Source organism: Heliangelus exortis, chromosome 3 (genome assembly GCF_036169615.1).
Source record: "Heliangelus exortis chromosome 3, bHelExo1.hap1, whole genome shotgun sequence".
Classification (NCBI taxonomy): Eukaryota; Metazoa; Chordata; class Aves; order Apodiformes; family Trochilidae; genus Heliangelus; species Heliangelus exortis.
In genome coordinates, this window is record NC_092424.1 from 79,508,384 (window position 1) to 79,529,027 (window position 20,644).

The 20,644-nt window shown below is 45.0% G+C and overlaps 1 protein-coding gene across 4 annotated transcripts; it reads right to left on the reverse strand.

The window, feature by feature from the left end:
* Positions 1–550: 550 nt before the first annotated feature.
* Positions 551–18,994, reverse strand: SLC35A1 (solute carrier family 35 member A1). Of its 4 annotated transcripts, none has more exons than XM_071741403.1 (8): positions 18,741–18,877; positions 15,025–15,202; positions 8,556–8,715; positions 8,057–8,209; positions 7,195–7,261; positions 3,488–3,664; positions 2,427–2,561; positions 551–1,097 (listed from the first exon to the last, which is right to left on the reverse strand). In XM_071741403.1, exons 1-8 carry the CDS (start codon positions 18,754–18,756, stop codon positions 967–969), a joined length of 1,017 nt encoding a protein of 338 aa, XP_071597504.1. In that variant the 5' UTR covers positions 18,757–18,877; the 3' UTR covers positions 551–966. The 4 variants fall into 4 exon arrangements, with proteins under 4 accessions (XP_071597504.1, XP_071597508.1, XP_071597507.1 ...); XM_071741407.1 differs by lacking the exon at positions 18,741–18,877 and adding an exon at positions 15,914–16,054; XM_071741406.1 differs by lacking the exon at positions 15,025–15,202 and having other exon boundaries at positions 18,741–18,994.
* Positions 18,995–20,644: the final 1,650 nt, after the last annotated feature.

The following is a 20,644-nucleotide window of genomic DNA, read 5'->3' on the forward strand; positions in this document are numbered from 1 at the left end:
GACATGATCCAGTTGGCACTCATAAATTAAATCAAACCCTAACATGCATTAAAAGGACTCGTTAGGCATCCTTCTCTTTTGCACAAGAAGTCTGAGAGGTAAAACATACAGATAAAAAAAAAAAGTCTAGTGTGACTCTTTGCATTGTTCATACCTCAGCCAGAGCTGCAAGAGGACATATGAACCCTCCCCCTACGCCTCAGGTTTGACAAAACACAGAATAGAATATAAAAGAAGATCCCTCTACCAGCTACAGTGGATATAAACAACACTTGAAAAGCAAAAGAAAATTGGGAGCTCAAGAGAAACATCAGTCTTGCATTCTGACTTCTTAAACCAAAGAGCAAGTGCTGCTTCTGATCACTTCTAGGTTAAGTGATGCTTGAAGTATCCTTGTGGATACTCCTGGTGGAGTTGTCTCAGGGTGCATGAGCCTTGATTGCCTGGAGGGAGAAAATACTACTAAATCATAAAGCCACTGGAGAAGTCTGTATATAACCTAGAAGAGAAGCTTTTCCTATCACTGATCAAACTGCAGTTGCTAACTATCTTAAGAGAAAATGCTGGCAATAATCACTCTCTTTAATGTATTTTTATGAAGCTCGTGGGCATTTCTCCCCTCAAAAGAGCAAGACAGTTTATCAAATACACAAAGAATCAATTCCCCCCCCATTATATACATTATATACAATTGAGTGTTCAGTTCCTTCATTCTGCTTTCCGTGGAAATGGGACTCTTCACAGTCTGATGCAAATGTAGAAAACCTCCAATAAAATACCCATCCAGCTCCTCGGCCGTAATGCAGCATCAGCAACTGGAAATCTCACATGTAAAACAGAGCTAACTTCTCCTTTTAGTCTACCCCACTCAAACCATTTCATGACTAGCTTAAGGCTAATTTTTTTAAAAAATGCAGGGTTTTTTTTGCAAAAAGTCAGTTACTTGGTCCATTTTTCTGGACAATGTCACACAGCAGCAAGTCTCTCTTTTGGGCTCGTTGTCTCTGAGGACTGGATTTTGGTGGTGTCTTGTCGAGGTAATCCGTAGAGGTAAATGGAAATACACACCAGGAGAGCACCCAGGGAGAAGCTGAGAGCTGAAAGGAGACAACAACAGTTTATTTGAACACCCCCATCTGAGAGGAAACCTTCAGAAAACTAAGCTATATAAGTTATAGTGATATCTGAATGACAGTATCAAAGCTACTCAGAAGTAAACAGGACAACAAGCTGTTAGACATTCACAGGACCTAGAATTAACTGGTTACTGAGAACTCTTTAGTGCTTACAATCCCCACACCATTTCAGTCAGTCCTGTATCAGCAAGAATTTGGGTGATAGTCAGAAAAGCAATCTTGAAACATCTCCTGTAGTTCCAGAGGCTGTTTCACAGGCTTGGTTTACAATAAACTTGGTAAGGACAGAGTTGATGGGATAAAGGAGCTTGTGATAGCACACTTTGCCTTTCCCTTTCCACACAGGATTAAGAAACATTATTAACTGAGGCTCTTGCAGAAACACCACCAATCCAGGTCTGATTTGTGTTAAGCATCAAGATGTTCTGCCCAAGTGAGTTTTAAGTTAGTTGTGGTTTTTAACTCTTGCTTTAAGGTGCTCTCTTTTCAGCCTAAACCTGATGATTATCTTCATATGCAAGTTTCATCTCACTAATGCCCTATCAAAAAGCTTGTTTTCCATCCTCACACCACACCACCTTCAGATTACAGTAGGAAAGTAAAAAAATACTTAAAACTAAGCAGAGAAGGACTGAACAGGAGTTGTTTGGTACAGTATCAGACCCAGAACTGATCTGGGAGAAAATCTTTTGTAGTTGCAGGACAGCCCAAAGCAATCTGCTCTCAAAAATATTCACCACATCAGTCCTCACCCCAGCTGCTCTCTGACTTGCTCTCATGAGGTGCTGTCCACAGCCAACAGGGAAGGCAAAAGTGAATGTGGTAGCAGGTACAACTTAACAGGGATGTGGCAGAGCCCTTGCAGGAACAGCCCAGGAATTAATCTGGCACTGCCTGTACTAAAACCAACAAGAAATGACTCCTTATCAACAGCAGCCTTAGGTAAACAGCTGTTTATCACACACACTGCATCAGAAAGTGATTAATGAATAAAGCTGTATAAACTCATCAGCAGTTTAAATCAGAAAGAACCTTCCCATAGGAGATTGTAGGATGCCTGCAAAAGCATAAATCATGAATGCTTTTCAAAAGCAAGAGATCATCAGGCACCTTGTGTAACACAACAGGGATAATACATGAGTGTGCAGGAGTCCTGGAGAAGACTAAGTTAAAAACAGAAAAAAAAAAACAGAGGAGGCAAAGGTTAATGCTTTGATAGGAACAGTACACAGCTTGCTAGCCAGGAAGGAAATGTGTGTACAGTTTTTTTAGAGGCAAAAAGACACTTACTTATCTGGAGGCCAAAGAGGACAACTGATGCCACAGTAGAAAGAACAATGGCTGCTGCTGCAGAAAAGCCTTTCATGATGTTATCTGTGTACTTAACAACAACAGAAGTGTAGAGGCCACCTACACTGGCAAGAACTGGAAAGCAGATAACATTTTTCTGTTAGTAAAGGTGCAGTAGGTTACTCTTGAAATGGTGCATTTTACTGTGCTGGTGAACTCCTTTGGGCTACCTCATCCTGAGTGGCAATTAAGTGCAACATTCAGCAAAATGGGCTGTCTACACATCATCTGGTAGATCAGATTATGACTTATTGAAAGATTAACTATTCACTACTCAGTCAAATCCCCCTCTAGTCCATCCTCATCAGACCCCCCCTGGAGTACTGTGTCCAGGTCTGGGGTCCCCAGCTCAAGAAGGACACGGAGCTGCTGCTGCAAGTCCAGAGGGGAGGCACAAAGATGATCAGAGGGCTGGAGCACCTCTGTGAGGCTGAGTTGGGGTTGTTCAGCCTGGACAAGGCTGTGGGGAGGTCTTAAAGCAGCCTTCCAGCATCTGAAGAGCCCTGCAGGAAAGCTGGAGAGGGAATTCTTACCAGGGCCTGTAGTGACAGGACAAGGGGTAATGGCTTTAAGATGAAAGAGGGCAGACTACAGTTAGATATTAAGAAGAAATTATTTTCTGTGAGGATGGTGAGACACTAGGATAGGTTACCCAGGGAGGATGTGGATGCCCCCTCCCTGGAAGTGTTCAAGGCCAGGCTGGATGGGGCTTTGAGCAACCTGGTGTCCCTGCCCATGCATGGAGGCTGGAACTTGGTAATCTTTAAGATCCCTTTCCAACCCAAAATATTCTACGAGTCTACGATCTATACTGCTCTTTTGGCACAACTTTAAATTCAACAAGTGAATAATTTTCAGGATAATTATACTTTTAAAAAACCCCACACCCTCAAAACATGGTATAGTGGCTTAAACTAAAATTGTAGCTTTGTGCAGTCACTCATATCATAGTTTAAAAACCAAAACAATGCAAAAAGACTCTAAAACCACAAGATACTTACAGATGACAAACCAGACGTAGTAAGTATAGCCATAGAAGAACCCCTTCTCAAGAACTTGGGCTCTGTCTGACATGTACACACCAAATAAAGTCACCACAATCCCAGATAGGTACATCTGAATATTCCTCACCCACAAGGAAGTATCTGAACTCTTCAAGACCTTCTCAAAATAAACTCCTAAAAAAAAAAAAAAAAAAAAAATGTTTCAATGAGATGAAGTGTCATTCTTAATGATTCATGGATCACAGTGTTTTAAAGCCAAACAAGGTCATTGGAATCATCTTGTCCTACAGTCTGATTCACAAAAGTTCCCAATGCAGAAGATTCCAAAAAACATCCTGCTAAAACAGGTCTTCCAGGGCAGAATCCTTTTAATGGGTATGGAACATGAAAATTAGATTCTGTTTCTCTTTACAGCTTTAACAGTTAAACTACTCCTCATTTCTGTTTAGTGTCTTCTGTATGATTCTACACCAGAAAAAAGAAAGAAAGGAAAAAAAAAAAAAAAAATCACTGGTATTTTTGCCCTAGGACAGTATTTATGAGCCTGAGGGAAGTGGGGATGTTTAGTTTGGAGGAGGCTGAAAGGAGACCTGATTGCTCTCTACAGCTACCTGAAAGGAGGTGGTAGTGGGGTGGGTGCTGCCCTCCTCTCTCTAATGAATAATGAATGATAGGACTAAAGGAAATGGCCTGAAGCTGCACCAGGGGATGGGCTGCCCAGGGAGGTGGTGGATTCTCTGTCCCTGGAGATATTTAAAAACCCTGTAGCTGAGGCACTTCAGGAGATGCTCTAGTGGGTGACACAGCTTTTGATCCATCTGTTTTATTCAGGGGGGATGCTGACAGTTGGACAAGGTGATCTTAGGTCTTTTCCAACTGTGGTGATTCTGTGATGCTATGTAGAATTTTCCTCCACTGGGACACTTAGCAGTAAAAAAAACCAAAAAAACCAAAACCAGGGGTGGGACTATATTACCTCAGCACTGAGACTGAAAATTCCTCAGGAGCCTGTGGAGTACTTGGCAGAGTGGCAACATTCTGAAATCACAGCTTCAGGGGATTAAAAGAGCCAGTCAAAACCAATGCTAGTTGAAGCTAGAGAATGGTTTTGAGGAAACTGAATTAATTTTAATCTAAAGCTCTTGTTCACAATGCCACGTTGATGAGCATTACTTTTATGATCTGCATTACTGAAATTCCCCAAATGCTTTTTCATTAATTCTCTTGGGGAGGTGTATGTCAGGCTAAAAGGCTGACATTTGACAAGGCCATTGCTGGCTGCCCTTTTAACCACTGCTCACCATACCAGGAGGCTGCTAATCTCTGGAATTTCTTTTGCATTGCAAAACAAGACAACAGTTTCCAGGACTCAGATCTTCTCAGCCACTTCTATGACTTTCTGCTGTGAGTCCCACTGACTAAGTGCTTGTTGCTGATTAATGTTACCCAAGATCTTTCATTTAACTGGAGAAAAGTACATAGAACTGACAGAGACAGCACAGAAAAAAGACCTGAGGGTTAAAAGCCCTAGATACACACTTCTCTACTCTTTTATTAATGAAAAAAATTACTCTATTTATTAATTATTTAGTAGAGCCTCTCTACTCTTTTATTAATGAAAAATGCAATTCAATAAGAGTGCATGGAATCCTTATGGTGAGAACAGACTAGAGAATGGATTTGTATTTCAGGGTTTCAAATAATACTATCATGTTTCTTCATTTATCACAAACACACATTTTTAAAACCTAAACCACAACAGCAACAAAGGCCCAGTCTTGTTGACAAATGAGTAATAGATCTTAAGTAAGAGTAATAGATCTCAAGTTCCCTGCCCACTGAGAAGATCCACAAAAGCACAGCCAAATATAAGCAATGTACTAGACATCTGGCTTGAGTATGAAGTACACCTGTTAACTTTATCTTGGTATAAAACAAGTCAGCCAATGCTTTCAGATTAAAAAAAAATTTGCATAAAAACCACTTCACTAGGCAGGGTAAAGGAAAGAATGGGGACTATTCAGGAGAAATTATTCCCCAGTACTGTTTCAAGTCACACAAGATCTGCCAATATGTATTTGTTCAATGCTTTTATATGCATTGTTGGGCTCTTGGATGCTTGGAAATTATCACAGGATCAGCATTTTGAAGAAAAACTTCTTTCCAACTCTGATGGACAGAACCACGTAATTTTTTTTTTTTTTACTTTGCTGGATTAATATAAAACATGGTCAGCCCAGAAACAGAAGGTTTAATGCCAAAACAACTTCTTCATTTGGGCATGGGTAGGAAGAAGAGGAAAGGAGTTTAAATAGTATTTATTTTTTCAACATGTAAAGCCCCAAAGGCAGAAGGAGCTCCATGGCTGAAGTACTCTGCTGTCACAGCTGCCTCAAAGCTACAGCTGTCAGTAAGGAAACACCTAAGCTGCAATCCTGATGTGTCCAAATCCTCTGGACCTGCCCACATCAGCCCTTCCACTGGTCTGAATTTGCAGACCTTCAGCAGCACAGCTATCACCCCACGTTATCAGAGAGACACAGAGAGCTTCAGGAGACTCTGAAGGCTTCACTGTGTATGCAGTATTTTGGGTCATGGATTGGAAGTGTGTGCCAAAATAAGTAAATTTATAAGCTTTCAGGAAAAGCTGATTGAGTTCTACACAGTCTTATTTAGTATTTCTGCATCAGAGTGCCCATTTCACTGCAGAGACACCAAAGAAGAACAGCATCTTCCTCCTTTGCCTCCCTGCCAGCCAGAGTGTTTTTCAAGAGTAACAAGAGTGTGCACACAGCATGAGATGACTCTTGAAGGATTATATGGTACTAGAGGTGGGTGACCTTGTTTTCTTACAGAGTGAGGGGGAATAATCCAGTTTACAGGCAGGAAAATATGCCCCTGTGAGCCAAATTTCCATTTAAGTAGTGACTTGCATTTTGTTATTTTATTATTTTTTAGCACTAGCTCACTGGTCTTCCAGTTCTGGTCTTTTTCTGCAGGAGCCAGGTGATAGAGAAAAACTACTCTGAGGGAAGATGCTGCTTGTAAAAAAATACAAACAAAACAAGTAAAAAACAAAACAACAGCAAACAAACAAACAAAAAGCCCCCACAACCAAAAATCTTTTATGGAGTTAATCTGGGCTTCCTGCTACTCATATTCCTCCCTATCTTACTTATGGTCCCTCTGCATTTCAGTTAATTTCTCCACCTACAGGACCATGTCAATGTGTATTTTGGAGCTAAGCTAGCACAATAATTGAGTGAGGAGCTCAGTTCTCCTTACAAAAAAAAAAAAAAAAAAAAAATCAAGTATTTAATGTGATCACCATAAGGGAGCTATTCACTGCAGAGCCAGCTTTATAAAATTGATGTACATTAATTAATTTTACTGAGAGAGTCATTATGGATGTTCCCCACAGATATATTCTAAGCATCTGAAAGACACTTCCAGTTGCAAACCAGCCTTCTCAGCTGCCTCACATAAAACCAGCAGTATGTGCTCCCAGTCATTTGCTTGACAATTGGAGTAATCATGTCATGAATCTGTCATAACTAATGCAAGTGGGAGGTAATTAGGGGCAGAGGGGACAAAGTCCTTTTTTATCTTACGATCAGTGTTAGCTAATGTAGACTGTTCCTTATTAAACATCATGAATTCTCCAGCCCTGTTGATGTGACCTCTGTACAGGAGCAGTACTGTACCTGCAAATCCTGAACACAACACAGCAACAGCAATTGCTCCAAACCCCACCAACGCGTTCTGCTCCACCTGCAACATCAACCATTATTTTAAAAAGGATGCAACACTTCAGTAATTTACAATAATCAATTCCAGAGCTACTCTGTTACGTGCAGCAAAGTTATTAGCATTTCATTTCAGCATAGACTGTACTTGCTTAGCTAGAGCTGCCTTTCAGATGAGCTCAGTGTAGCTGCCTGCTGGGGTTTCACTTCCCACGTGTGCTCTCCCCAACCCTTGGGAGTGGTGCTCAGCAGCCCTCTCCCCTTGGCTGCAAAAACTGCCCTTCCCACTCCTGCTGCTGACCAGCACCTAAGACCTAAGTAACAGAAGACATTTTGTTTCTTCCTTGAAGGAGATTAGGTCAGTGCTTCTGAAGGGTGTGTTTGAATTATATACCCACACCCACAAGACACTGGAGTTTCATTCTTAATTCCACCAAGGGTTTTGATTCCAAGTTCTCTGCTCTAACAATTACAATGATACCAGGGCCAACTGCTGGAAACACTATTACTCAGATACCCCTATGATGGTGCATTAGACTGATTATGATGACTGTGGTAATTTATAGTAATTGTAGAAAATCAGGTGCCTTTCCAACAAGTGAGACTGGAGCAATACCACAAGCCTGCCTGAACTGGTATAAAATAAATGTGAAAGTGAATGATCACACTGATGTTTATGTGAAGTGGCTGGGAGCAGGAAATGGGTGAAACTGTGTGGAATGTAAGAGAATTTACCTTGATCCCAGCTGCTGGGGAGTGAAATACAAAGGATAAGGCAGTCTATTCTTTGTCACCAAGTGGCAAAATGTGAATCTCTTACCTGCACTTTTGTAGCCTGAGCAGGGTTCCACTGCACAAGGGTCACACCCCCACAGAGCATGAAGACAGAGAACCACTGCAGCTTAGTGAGGGAACGGTTTAGCATCAGGACTGTACATAAAGCTGTGCAAGGGATCTTCAGCTGGTATGTCACCTAAAGATGGGAACATAGTTCAGAGGTTGTGGTTTTAGAAAACTCTTCCCAAAGCCAAGAAAATGAAATAGAAAACTCATTCAGAGTGACAAATGCAATTCTGAATTAACTGAATTCCTCCAGGTCCTTGGGTTTCTGTACCATTGCTGATGTGAATTTGAAGTGACTTTAGCAGTGAGTGGCTTAGCTCAGAATACCAGAGCGTAGGCTCCCAGTGAAAGGCAAGTGATGTTTTGTTTTAACACCAAGGCTGAAGAGTGTACTCTGTGCTAGACAGACAGATGCCTCATGAAGCAGGAAAGACAGATGCATTTGCAGGTCAGTTACTGACAAAAACATGTATTACCTGGTAGACTGCTGCATCCAAGTTGCTAAGAGCCACAAACGCCATATTATTTTGGAGAGCGTACACCAAAGATGGAACACTTAATTTTAGCAATTCTTTATGACTTCCAAACACATTTTCCTTTAAAGATGTTATTAGCCTTGTCAGACTTCCAGTTTCCCTGCAAAATAAAATATACTAATGTAACTGAGGGCTCTCTAAACCGGTATGTGAAAACAGAAATCAAATGAATGAATCCTTTGGGAAGAAGGAAAACTTATTCCCAACAAGCAGTTGTACCCTGTGCTCATTAAAGAAAAATTAACTGGGAAAAAACAGGAGGTAAACAACAACTCAAAACCCCTGAAGGCAAAGAGGACACTCTGGAACTGGGAGGTCAGATGCATTCATGTGTAATAAACAACAACCATGCACACTGTAAACAGTGGAATAAGTTACTAAGTACACAGGCAGAGGGACACAAGGCTCTTGTTGTGTCCCCCTCCCCTTTTCTGTTTTTGTTTGTTTATTCTCTATTTATGCCTGTGGTATCAAATCCTCCTGATTTTCTGGATCGCCTTTAAACTGGGCCTGATAATACATCCAAAAAAGTTTGTATCCTTGCCCACTACTGAGCTGGAAACACCAACCAGCCCCAGGCTTCCTCAGCCAGCCCTGGGCTCCTCGCTGTGCTGTGGGAGACACTGCTCCAGCACTGTCCATGTGGTTTGGCAGGACGTGTGGCAGCTCCTTGTTGCCTTGCACCTTCACAGGTCTCCCTCATGTCATTACAGTGGGAACAAGAGCAGGCAATAAGAACATGTTGCTTCTTGCTCCTGTCCCCTTTTGTGGCTTGCTCCTCAGCTTGGTAAAGCTGACCTCTGCACTGCTAGTTCTCCCTTATCATTTGAACATCAGTCTGACATTTCTTGTTTACTTGTCGCTGCACTTTGAGTCCTCCAGTTCCCTTCCCAGCTCTCCACAAATCCCACAGTCCCTCTTTCCATTCTCCTCTTGCTTGGCCACTCAAAAATACCAACATCCAAAATCACTCCTGTCCTCTCCCACAGGCCTCTCCACTTGCATCCTGTATTGCTCTTAAATTTAACACTCCTTTTGCTTCCCTTACACACACACACACACACACACACACACAAATGACTCAGGTCTTCCCCAGTACCCCAGGAGCCCAATTCCCAATGTGTCACACAGGTCCCAACTTCTTTCTTTTTACAAATGTATGTCATCTATCAGCCCAAAACTGTAATGCAGAATCATCAGTCTCTCTATCCCCCAGGCTCCTTCATTAACCACCTTGTTCCTGCATATTCTCCATTCATCATCAGTTCCCAACTCTGTGGTCTAGGTTCTTAAGCTTTTCCCCTCCAAAGATTTAGGCTCTCTACCTAGTCTCATGATCCTTCTATCCAAGTTTCTCCTCCTTTGCCTTCCTCCCTGCCAGGCACCAAGATATACCTCCTTTCCTGTAGTAAAAAAAAGCAGGCAGGTGGCAACGAATTTATTTGTCATTTTCCCATAATAGAGAGCACACAAAAACCTCAGTGTTGGGACAGTACAGTTAAAAGCAGAAGTGAATGTGATTTCCCACACTCTGCCTGTACAAGCAAGGTCACATATGAAGCTCTTTCCTAACTTGAGGGTATAATTCACTTTGGACAGACTTGGGTGACACTGAGCATGTCACATGTCTGGCCACAAGGTACAACATTGACACAGAAAGTCAACAGACAAGTAGCACTTGAAGCAAAATTTGCAATAAAAGGGAAAGAGTTCATGTTATAGCTCACCATGGTTAACTGCACTCCATATAGAACTGCATAAAATGTTATGAGTCATTGACATTATAGGAAAAAAATTCTGCATTACTTATTCCTCAATGTATTTGCTATATTCGTAGAATCATAGAATTGGCTGGGTTGGAAGGGACCTCAGAGATCATCAAGTCCAACCCTTGATCCACTCCCGCTGCAGTTACCAGACCATGGCACTGAGTGCCACATCCAGTCTCTTTTTAAATATCTCCAGGGATGGAGAATCCACCACTTACCAGGGCCGCCCATTCCAGTGTTTGATCACCCTCTCAGTAAAGAAATTCTTTCTAATGTCCAACCTAAACCTCCCCCGGCACAACTTGAGACCGTGCCCTCTTGTCTTGCTGAGAGTTGCCTGGGAAAAGAGACCAACCCCCCCCTGGCTACACCCTCCTTTCAGGGAGTTGTAGAGAGTGATGAGGTCTCCCCTGAGCCTCCTCTTCTCCAGGCTGAACACCCCCAGCTCCCTCAGCCTCTCCTCATAGGATCTGTGCTCGAGTCCCTTCACCAGCCTGGTTGCCCTCCTTTGGACCTGCTCCAGGACCTCGATATCCTTCCTGAACTGAGGGGCCCAGAACTGGACACAGGACTCGAGGTGTGGCCTCACCAGTGCTGAGTACAGGGGCAGAATCCCTTCCCTGGACCTGCTGGCCACACTGTTCCTGATACAGGCCAGGATGCCATTGGCCTTCTTGGCCACCTGGGCACACTGCTGGCTCCTGTTCAGCTTCCTGTCAATCCAGACTCCCAGGTCCCTTTCTGCCTGGCTGCTCTCAGCCACTCTGTGCCCAGCCTGGAGCTCCCCATGGGGTTGTTGTGGCCAAAGTGCAGGACCCAGCACTTGGCCTTGTTGAACCTCATCCCGTTGGAATCAGCCCAATTCTCCAACCTGTCCAGGTCCCTCTGCAGAGCCCTCCTGCCTTCCAGCTGATCCACACTTCCCCCCAGCTTAGTGTCATCTGCAAGTCTGCTGATGACGGACTCAATCCCCTCATCTAAATCATCAATAAAGATACTGTCAGGCACTGGGAGATAAGATGTACAAGAAAACCTATAGTTCCTGGTAATACCTAAGGACAGCTGGACTAAAGTACTTCTTTCTCAAATGTCTAACTGCAAATAAAATATAACTAGCAGAGATACAGTTCTGCTCTGTAAGAATAAGAAGTCAAAAAATACCACACAGTAATGACTTCTTCTACCTGTCAATACTAAGGTGGGCTGTGGAACAAGAAAATAGTATTTAAACCATACCTACTTGTGTTCCAGACCATGGATGGTGAACTGGTTGATCAGGTGTTTAAAGTCGAGTCACAGCAGTTAACAGCAGTTTCTGTCTTGTTTGACTTCTAGCATGGAATTTCAGCAATGAAGAGTAAGAGGTGCTCAGTCAGCACCATTTTCACTTTAGTTTCTGAGCACAAAAAGATGAATTATCCAATAGTTCATCTTTGCCATGGCTGTGCTGTCTCAAGCATGCACTTATCAAGAATCTCTAACTGTAGAATTCAGTACAAAGAGCACGTGGAGACAGATTTCAATCTACACAGAGAAGAATTTTAAGCAAACCTCTGCATACAGCTGATAATGCAAAATAAGATGCCCAAAGATGTACACTGCAAAATTATCTAGCCTGAATTCCTTGTTCTTGATGTTGACCTTGATTCAACTTAAAAAACACACCCTATTTTCTTCCTAGGTCTGAATAGGGGAGAGATACCAATAAGAATCAGTCCTGCCACAGGAGAATTGCATCTGTTAGAAAAGCTGAAGTTAAAACTAGAGTTTGCACATCAGCTCGACTTTTCTTCAGCCACTGCTAAGAAATTGTATACCATGTAAGAAAGTAGACAACACAATTACCAGATGGTCAACTAGACTTTAAGTAAATAAGAAAAAATGAGAGTACAGTTGACTAAATACTTAACATAGCTTAAACTATCATAAACTTCCCTCTTGAAAGACAACCTTTTGGCATTCATACATTCAGTGTGCCTTCCAGGAGAAACCTTTAAACACAGCAAAGGCATAATGTACGGATGTGTGAGAAAACAAATTCTGGAGAGGGAACAATGGGAGAGTCATACTCCAGTATCCTGTATCCAGGTTGTTTTCTAACTGGCTGTAAATGACAAAGGCACCTCACATTGGGTGAGGACTTCAAAACTAGAAGAAGCTGTGAAGGAGACACTGCAGGAAACTATTCTGCTCAGCATTTTTGCAAGCAATCTAAAATGGGAGATTTAAGAAACTGGCAAATTTTTGCTGATGATAATCGACTGTATGAGATATCCAAAAGGAAACTTCCAATAGCTGCAGAAGGGTCTCTCACTACACTGTGCCAAATTCACCAGATTTTTTGCCACCTGAGAAACAACTCTGTTACCTGGACAGCAAAGGTATTTGGACCTGCAAGGTCCTGGACACCAAAGGAAGGTATTTTGCACCTGCAGGCAAAACAGCCTGCTAAGAAGAGGTGAGCATGGCTTGATGACCAGTGTCTGCTGGTGATCATTTCTCTCTCTCCCTCTCAACTATGGAGGAAAAAATCCACTAGTTGACCAGATCAGAACGGATATAATAAAAACATTCAAACAGCTCAGTGATTCATCCCATTTTAACAGGAAAACAAAGCCCAATCGTCAATAAATGAGAAAGATTGATTGGAAATTATAACCCTAAAATCCAGCAACTATCTCTAAACTAACTATGGGTTAGGGTTAGGATGTGGGGGGAAAAGATGTGAGTAGCTCTGTGACACTGCCAGCTCCAGGCTCATCAGCTCCTCAGAGAAATGAGCAGAACAGACACCAGGACAGAAAGCAGAGACAACTCTCACCCCCTCTGCCTAATGCCATGGCATGTTCACATCCTGAATGCTGCACACAGCACTGGTTCCTGTTTCAAAGGAGATGTAACAATACTGGAAATGCCATGGAGAGGGGTACTAGGATGATCATGGAAAAACTGGACTAGGACTCCCAGTTTAGAAAATAAATGAGTGATGAAAACACAACACACACCTGTAGAGATATGAAAATAAAAATGCAGGGGGAAAGACTATTTGTGATGTCTGTAAACACAAGAAGACAGAATTCAGTGAAATACTAGGTAAGGTGCCTTTTTTAAAGAGCACTTTTTCACTTACTATGTAATTCTACTCCAGCAGGTGTTTTGCAGGTACAGTAGGGACTAACAATAGAAAAACAAACTGGGCAATCTCACAGGATTGTTAGGGGGCTCCAGCCACCATGTGCACACAGCCTCCAGGCTGGAAAATCCACATGCTTCTGCCACCAGCTAAGGAAAGCTCAGCCCACGCTTGCCCTATTGACTGTACTACTGTTTCCTGCTTCAAGGGAAGACAATGGGCTGGACAGATTTTTGGCTTTGCAGGGCTGTTCTAAAAACATAATAGACTTCTGAGTTAAAAGCAACTGCCTTTAAAATTATTTCAAGCACAAAGATCATTTGTACACTTAATGAGCACAATATTCCTGACCCCTAACAAAAGGCAGATTCCCACCCTGCTGAACTAGACCTCCCTGGTATACTGTAAGCAGCCTGGGTCTACAAGAACAGATTTGAGAAATGATACACAGGGGTGAGGCCACCCACAGGTCCCTCACTATGGAGAAACATGGGCTGCTGCAGTCTCCAGAAAGCAGGCTGGAGCAGGATCCACACTGGCCACAACACTGCAAGAACCACAGCACAACCACTCGTCAGCAGAGAGACCTCTGCCAACATCTGCTGCTGGCAGAGTGAGAAGCCCTGGGTGAATTCAAAGAAAAACAGAAAAACGCCACCAGTTAATGAAAGATTAAACAAAAAGCATCTTTTGCCACAGATGCCCAACCAAATTCAAGTACTGCCTTATTTCTAAAGCAAGAAAAATGCCATTCTGGTATTAAGTAGAAAAGATACGATGAAAATCTGAAGTACAGTATGAGACTTTGTGATCCTCTAGCACAAAACAGACAGGCTTCTGATGTACCAAAAGACACAAAAAAGTTAGGCAGAGACCCTAAAAGAACAAATTCTACCACAACAGCAAGAACCATGCTTTGGAAAGATTCTTCCCAGGAAGGATGTAGCACAGGGAAGCTGAGAGAAAAGGCAACAGACTGATGGCCTCCCTCCTTCAGATGCTCACGTGTGTACTCAAGTTCCAGCTCCTAGCAGCAGTCTGGAATTACACAAACTCTTAATATTGTCTGACCACGCAGCCTTTCAGCTTTGGTTCCTCAGGTTAGTAAAGACAGTAAAGTGTCTGTCTAACCTTGCTTGGGAAACATTGAGTAGGAACATTAGAGTTTTATACAACTCGGCAGACAGTAGCTCACATTCCAGCTTTCACCTACACCAGTTATTTTAAAAATCCAAAATATCGCAGATAATCCAGTGACATTCTGAACCTATCCCAAAGAAGACAGAAATAGAGAACATACAGAAGGGACACACCTGAACACTGTGGTGTTTACAAAGCAGTTTCAGCTGAGGAGGACTCACAAGCTCTAACCCGCTCTAAAATGACGCTTCCACAGCACGACTACCCCAGCTGCCTCCTCCACTGTATCTCTCCCTCAGCATCTCAGAATCTGAGGTTAGAAGCCTAGATTTGTTTTCAAAACACTGATCAGCACCCCCATACTTACTTAGCTAAGATGCCCACACTCAAGAACAACTTGATAACTTCAGTGATGCACACAGCTGTGGTTGAAAAGTACAGTTCTGCCTCCACTGTCCTCGTGTACCGCAGTGCGACCGCGTACGTTGCAGCAACCAGGGTCATCACTGTGAGGCAGTACAACTTGAACAGCAAGCTGACATTTTCTGAAAGAGAACAAAGATGACAACTCAGCATGCCCTTCATTTTAATTTAAGAACTGAAACAGGGTGCTCTCCAGCTGGAGGACAGCATCAAATATACTACTGTGGCAGCACACAGTAACTGCGATGTTGTGAAATAGTTCCATGTGAGTTAAAATTTTAAAGTCTATTCTAAAAGAAGCTGGTGTAGGAATTCCAGGTGTTTGGAAATAAGATGTCCTCTTGCCCTCATAATCATCCTTCGTTCTATAAACCTAATCAGAGACTGCTATTTATCTAACAGTAATCAGAAAGTCCTTCTGTCTGCCCTGCTCTTTAGCTGATGGTAAGTGCTCACTCTGAAATGGCAGCTGATTGATGCTCACCATGTACACAAGAAGCCTGACACAAAGAGCACTAAAAGACCAGTAAAAGAGAGAAGGTAAGTTCAATATCAGCAAAGAATCCAGCAAAGTTTAATACATAAGGCAGCATTTCCTTCAGCCTTATCTTCCATATACGTTAGTAAAAAAAGAGAGTTTTGCTCAGAATGGTGATGGGACATTACAAAAAGGGTTTTCTTGAAAAAGGTTATGGTTATTCAAGTAAATTAAACCATACCAGGACTATGGATCACTGGTGTTATCCTCTCTATCTTCCCCATGCCCCTACACTCCTACAGCATCAACGATTCCTGTAACAGTTTTGGCCTTGACCAAGTACTACCCTGCATACCTTGGGAGATGGCCTGTTTCAGATCTACTGGGAAGGCAGCTTTTCATACAGCCACCCTCTTCTAAGGCCTGAGAGCTTCATGGGGTGGACAGTTCATTCCCATGTCAGAGAATGGCTGAGACTCTGTCCCAGCAGTAAAGAGAAGAGCACAAGACTCCAAACAGGAATTGTCTACACCAAGGCATAACCTCTAACACAAGGCATCAGCAAATGTGTGACTATAAAACCATTTTTCAAACTGATAAATTATTCTGTGTTATGTACGGCATCTGATGGGTGAACGTTGGTTGTTCTGCATCTTTTGGGCCATTACCTGTGTTGTTTTGACTATCCTAAAGAAATATTCTTTAATCGGTGTAAGTTTATGTTCCTCTGCTGATTAGGGAATAAGCTAACAGATAACCTCCAGGCAGATCTGTAAATAACTTTGTTCATTTAATATGGGAATGAATTGCTGAATCCAGTGCAACTGATATTTTGGTTCTTTTTTCTTTCAAGTGAGTGATGTCTTCTATTGCATAACATTTCTGCAAGGTACAGTTAATACCTCCTGCTGCTGCAATCATTTAAATTAGCTGCTTCCTTATAGATAAAAATCTTACCCACGTCAGTAACCACTTTTAAAAAGGTAGAGCAAATTAATTTTTGGACTAACAATACTTAAAAGAGACTTACAAGCTTTTAAATTAAATTCGGATTGCGGGGGGGAAAAGGTCAGGGGGAAACCGAGGGCACAACAACCAGGAAATGAAATTAACACAGTCCAGCTTTTAAAAAAAATATTTCCCAATACTGTTTCTGTCAGCACTAAAGTAGTGTTAAGAACATGCTTTTACACACTGAGATTTTAAGATTATGCACTACCGAACTAAAGACAAATTTAATACTTGCCTGTATTAACTACTCTTTAAAAATAAATGCCTCCATTTGGCAACGGTTTGAAAAGGTGGGTAAGTCAAATGCAGCAGGACACAATAATGCATCTAGTTACTATACTCAATAGTTCCAATGTTAAAAGCTGTTTATAGTTTTCAGCCAGAGCACTTCCCCAGCCTGACTCACATATCTCCACCAGTAACAGAGCAGCACTGGGGGCAGAAGGAAAACACTGTTGGGGTACTCATCCCTTTTGCTGATAAGCCTGAACTTACACAGGCTTTGTAAAAAAAAAACCAAGCAAACAAACAAACAAAAAAAACCAACCCAAAACAAAACTAGCTAAAAGCTGACATAGAATCATAGAATCATAGAATCAGCCGGGTTGGAAGGGACCTCAGAGATCAAGTCCAACCCTTGACCCACCGGTGCGGTTGCTAGACCATGGCACTGAGTGCCACATCCAGTCTCTTTTTAAATGTCTCCAGGGATGGAGAATCTACCACTTCCCTGGGCAGCCCATTCCAATGTCTGATCACCCTCTCCGTAAAGAAATTCTTTCTAATATCTAACCTAAATCTCCCCTGGCACAACTTAAGACTGTGTCCTCTTGTCTTGTTGAAAGTCGTCTGGGAAAAGAGACCAACTCCCACCTCACTACAACCTCCTTTCAGGTAGTTGTAGAGAGCGATGAGGTCTCCCCTGAGCCTCCTCTTCTTCAGGCTGAACAGCCCCAGACATGAGCTGTCGTTTCTTTCCCAGAGTTTCTTCTGCATCCCACTTGAATGAAACTACTTCCAGCAAAAGGGACCAGGCAGCCAAAAGCCTGAGGCCATAAACGCGGGCCTCCTACACACCTCCACACCCCGTCTAACCACCCTGCCAAGGTGCTTTGAAATGGCAGCCCAAGGCCAAGCCTGGCACTCCAGGTAGAGCCGGGCACCTGCCAGAGGCAGCCAGGGCGATGGGTACCTCAGACCCAGCCTGACCCAGCAGTTGGCTGCTCCTGCTCCCAGCCATTCCTCACTTCTCATCCCCACTTCCCATCCCTGCCAGGAGCGGAGCCCTGTGCAAGGTGGGGGGATCACAGAAGGGTTGGGTTGGAAGGGACCTTAAGGATGATCCAGTTCCAACCCCCCTGCGTGGGCAGGGACACCTCCCACCAGCCCAGGCTGCTCCAAGCCCCATCCAGCCTGGTCTGGAACACTTCCAGAGAGGAGGCAAAGCTGGCAGAGGGACGGGCATCATCTACCTGAAGGGTTTAAGCCCACCTGGTTTGCCCGAGGACTCTGGCTTCGGGACCGCCGCGTCTCTGGCATCGCAGCAGAAACACAGGGACCGACGGTGTTTTTTGGGACACCAGCAGGACCCGAGGGGTCGGTACCGAGGAGGAGAGGGATGCCCGTGTGCACTGACCACCCTGGTTCTCACGGTCCTGGCCTAAGCCCTCAAAAATGTTGCACCACGTTCAAACACCCCCGGAGCGGGAACCGGCAACCGGGGCACCACCACGCCGGGGACGCCCGCGGCTGAGGGTCCGGCCGGCCGGTGCCTCTCACAGACAGGAGGAGCGGCGGTACCGCTGCACGACACCTTCAGCCTCCGCCAGCCCCGGGCCAGGCCGGTCAGCGGCGGCGGGAATAGAGCGGGAAGGCGGGAGAGCGGGAAGAAGGGGAGGAGAGCTCCTCCCCGGTGCGGCCCCGCGCCCCCTCACAGCCCCTTCCCTCCACCTCCCCCCCCCCCCCGCACCCGCGGTGGTGCCGCCCGTCCGCGCAGACCCCGCGGGGAGGACAGTTCCACTCCCTGCGGAGGGGGAGGCGAGGGGCTCCACCGGTCGAGCTTTGTATGAGGGAGGGGGGGGGATGGCGGAACCGGCCCACTTCTCCGCTCGTATCTCCCCTGAGAGTCCCGGTACCCCTCCACCTAACCCGCGCCGCACCGCCGCCCTCACCTTTCGGAGGCGACATCGTGCCCGCAGAAAGAGCCAAGGCCGCCGGGCCGGAGCCGTCCGCCGTGTCCCGCCGCTCCTCCCATCACACCATAGAGAGCGGCGCGGCCGCCTAGAGCGCCCCGGCTCCCGCCTTTCACCATAGAGTTGGAGGCCCGCTTCGCCCAGATAGCCCTTCTTCCGCCGCCCCGGGAGGGAGAAGCCGGGTCCGTCTGGCGGCTCCGGTTCCGCCCCGCAGGAGGTCCCGTTACTCTCCGGGTGCACAAGCGCTTTACTAGCGCTGCGCCGGGGAGCGGGGCGGTGTGTCAGAGAGGCCCCGGGGATAACTCCTTCGCCTCAGCCCACCGTGAGAGCCGGGGCCGTACGGACCGGCTCGCTCCGGAGGCTTTGGGGCTTTTAAGTGTTGGAAAAGGGAGCGGTACTTCAATGCGTGTAAGGACACGGGTGTTCGTGTAACCAGAGGGTGAAGTTAACGGCTGCGATGATGCACGGTGCCAAGCTTAGGGAATTCACGTCAAATACGGCGATTCCTGCCGCCCTCCTGCTGCCTGTGACCCAGAGAGCAACACACAAAGTGGGAACAGCCCCCGCACCACCTGTAACTAAAGGTGACCCGTGTGCTGCGAGCGCCTGTCCTTTCATAGAGTCATAGAGTTGGCTGGGTTGGAAGGGACCTCAGAGATCATCAAGTCCAACCCTTGATCCACTACCGCTGCAGTTACCAGACCATGGCACTGAGTGCCACATCCAGTCTCTTTTTAAATATCTCCAGGGATGGAGAATCCACCATTTCCCAGGGCAGCCCATTCCAATGTCTGATCACCCTCTCCTTAAAGAAATTCTTTCTAATGTCCAACCTAAACCTCCCCTGGCACAACTTGAGACCGTGCCCTCTTGTCTTGCTGAGAGTTGCCTGGGAAAAGAGACCAACCCCTCCCTGGCTACACCCTCCTTTCAGGGAGTTGTAGAGAGTGATGAGGTCTCCTCTGAGCCTCCTCTTCTCCAGGCTGAACACCCCCAGCTTCCTCAGCCTCTCCTCATAGGATCTGTGCTCGAGTCCCTTCACCAGCCTGGTTGCCCTCCTTTGGACCTGCTCCAGGACCTCAATCTCCTTCCTGAACTGAGGGGCCCAGAACTGGACACAGGACTCGAGGTGTGGCCTCACCAGCGCTGAGTACAGGGGCAGAATCCCTTCCTTGGACCTGCTGGCCATGCTGTTCCTGATCCAGGCCAGGATGCCATTGGCCTTCTTGGCCACCTGGGCACACTGCTGGCTCATGTTCAGCTTCCAGTCAATCCAGACTCCCAGGTCCCTTTCTGCCTGGCTGCTCTCCAACCACTCTGTGCCCAGCCTGGAGCTCCCCATGGGGTTGTTGTGTGCGTGTCTGAACAACACTAAAAGCTGATAATGATAATCACTGCCCTTTGTTACTGACCCCTTGCCCACGAGGTGTGGTTCTGTGTGGTCCTGGCACCGTGAGGCTGCTCACTACTGCCCCTGAAGCACCGGAGGGGCAGGTTCCAATAAGGACTCAGGTTCAAAGGGCATCAGCTGAACAGCATCTCCTCCTTTACATGAACAAAGCCATTTTGAAAAGTACATTCTTTTTTCCTACTGAATTATTTTCACACTGGTAGTAAGCACCCAGGAATCTCACATCTCACACGTGTATTTCTCATTTCCATGAGTAAACTCTTAGGTACTGACAAAGCCAGGGAGGGACTTTTTACAAGGGCATGTAGCAACCAGACAGGGAGTAATGGTTTTAAGCTGGAAGACAGATTTAGGTTAGGTATTATGAAAAAATCTTCACTATGAAGGTGGTGAGACACTGGCACAGGTTGCCAAGGGAAGCAGTGCCTGCCCTTCTCCCTGGAAGTGTTCAAGACCATGCTGGATGGGGCTT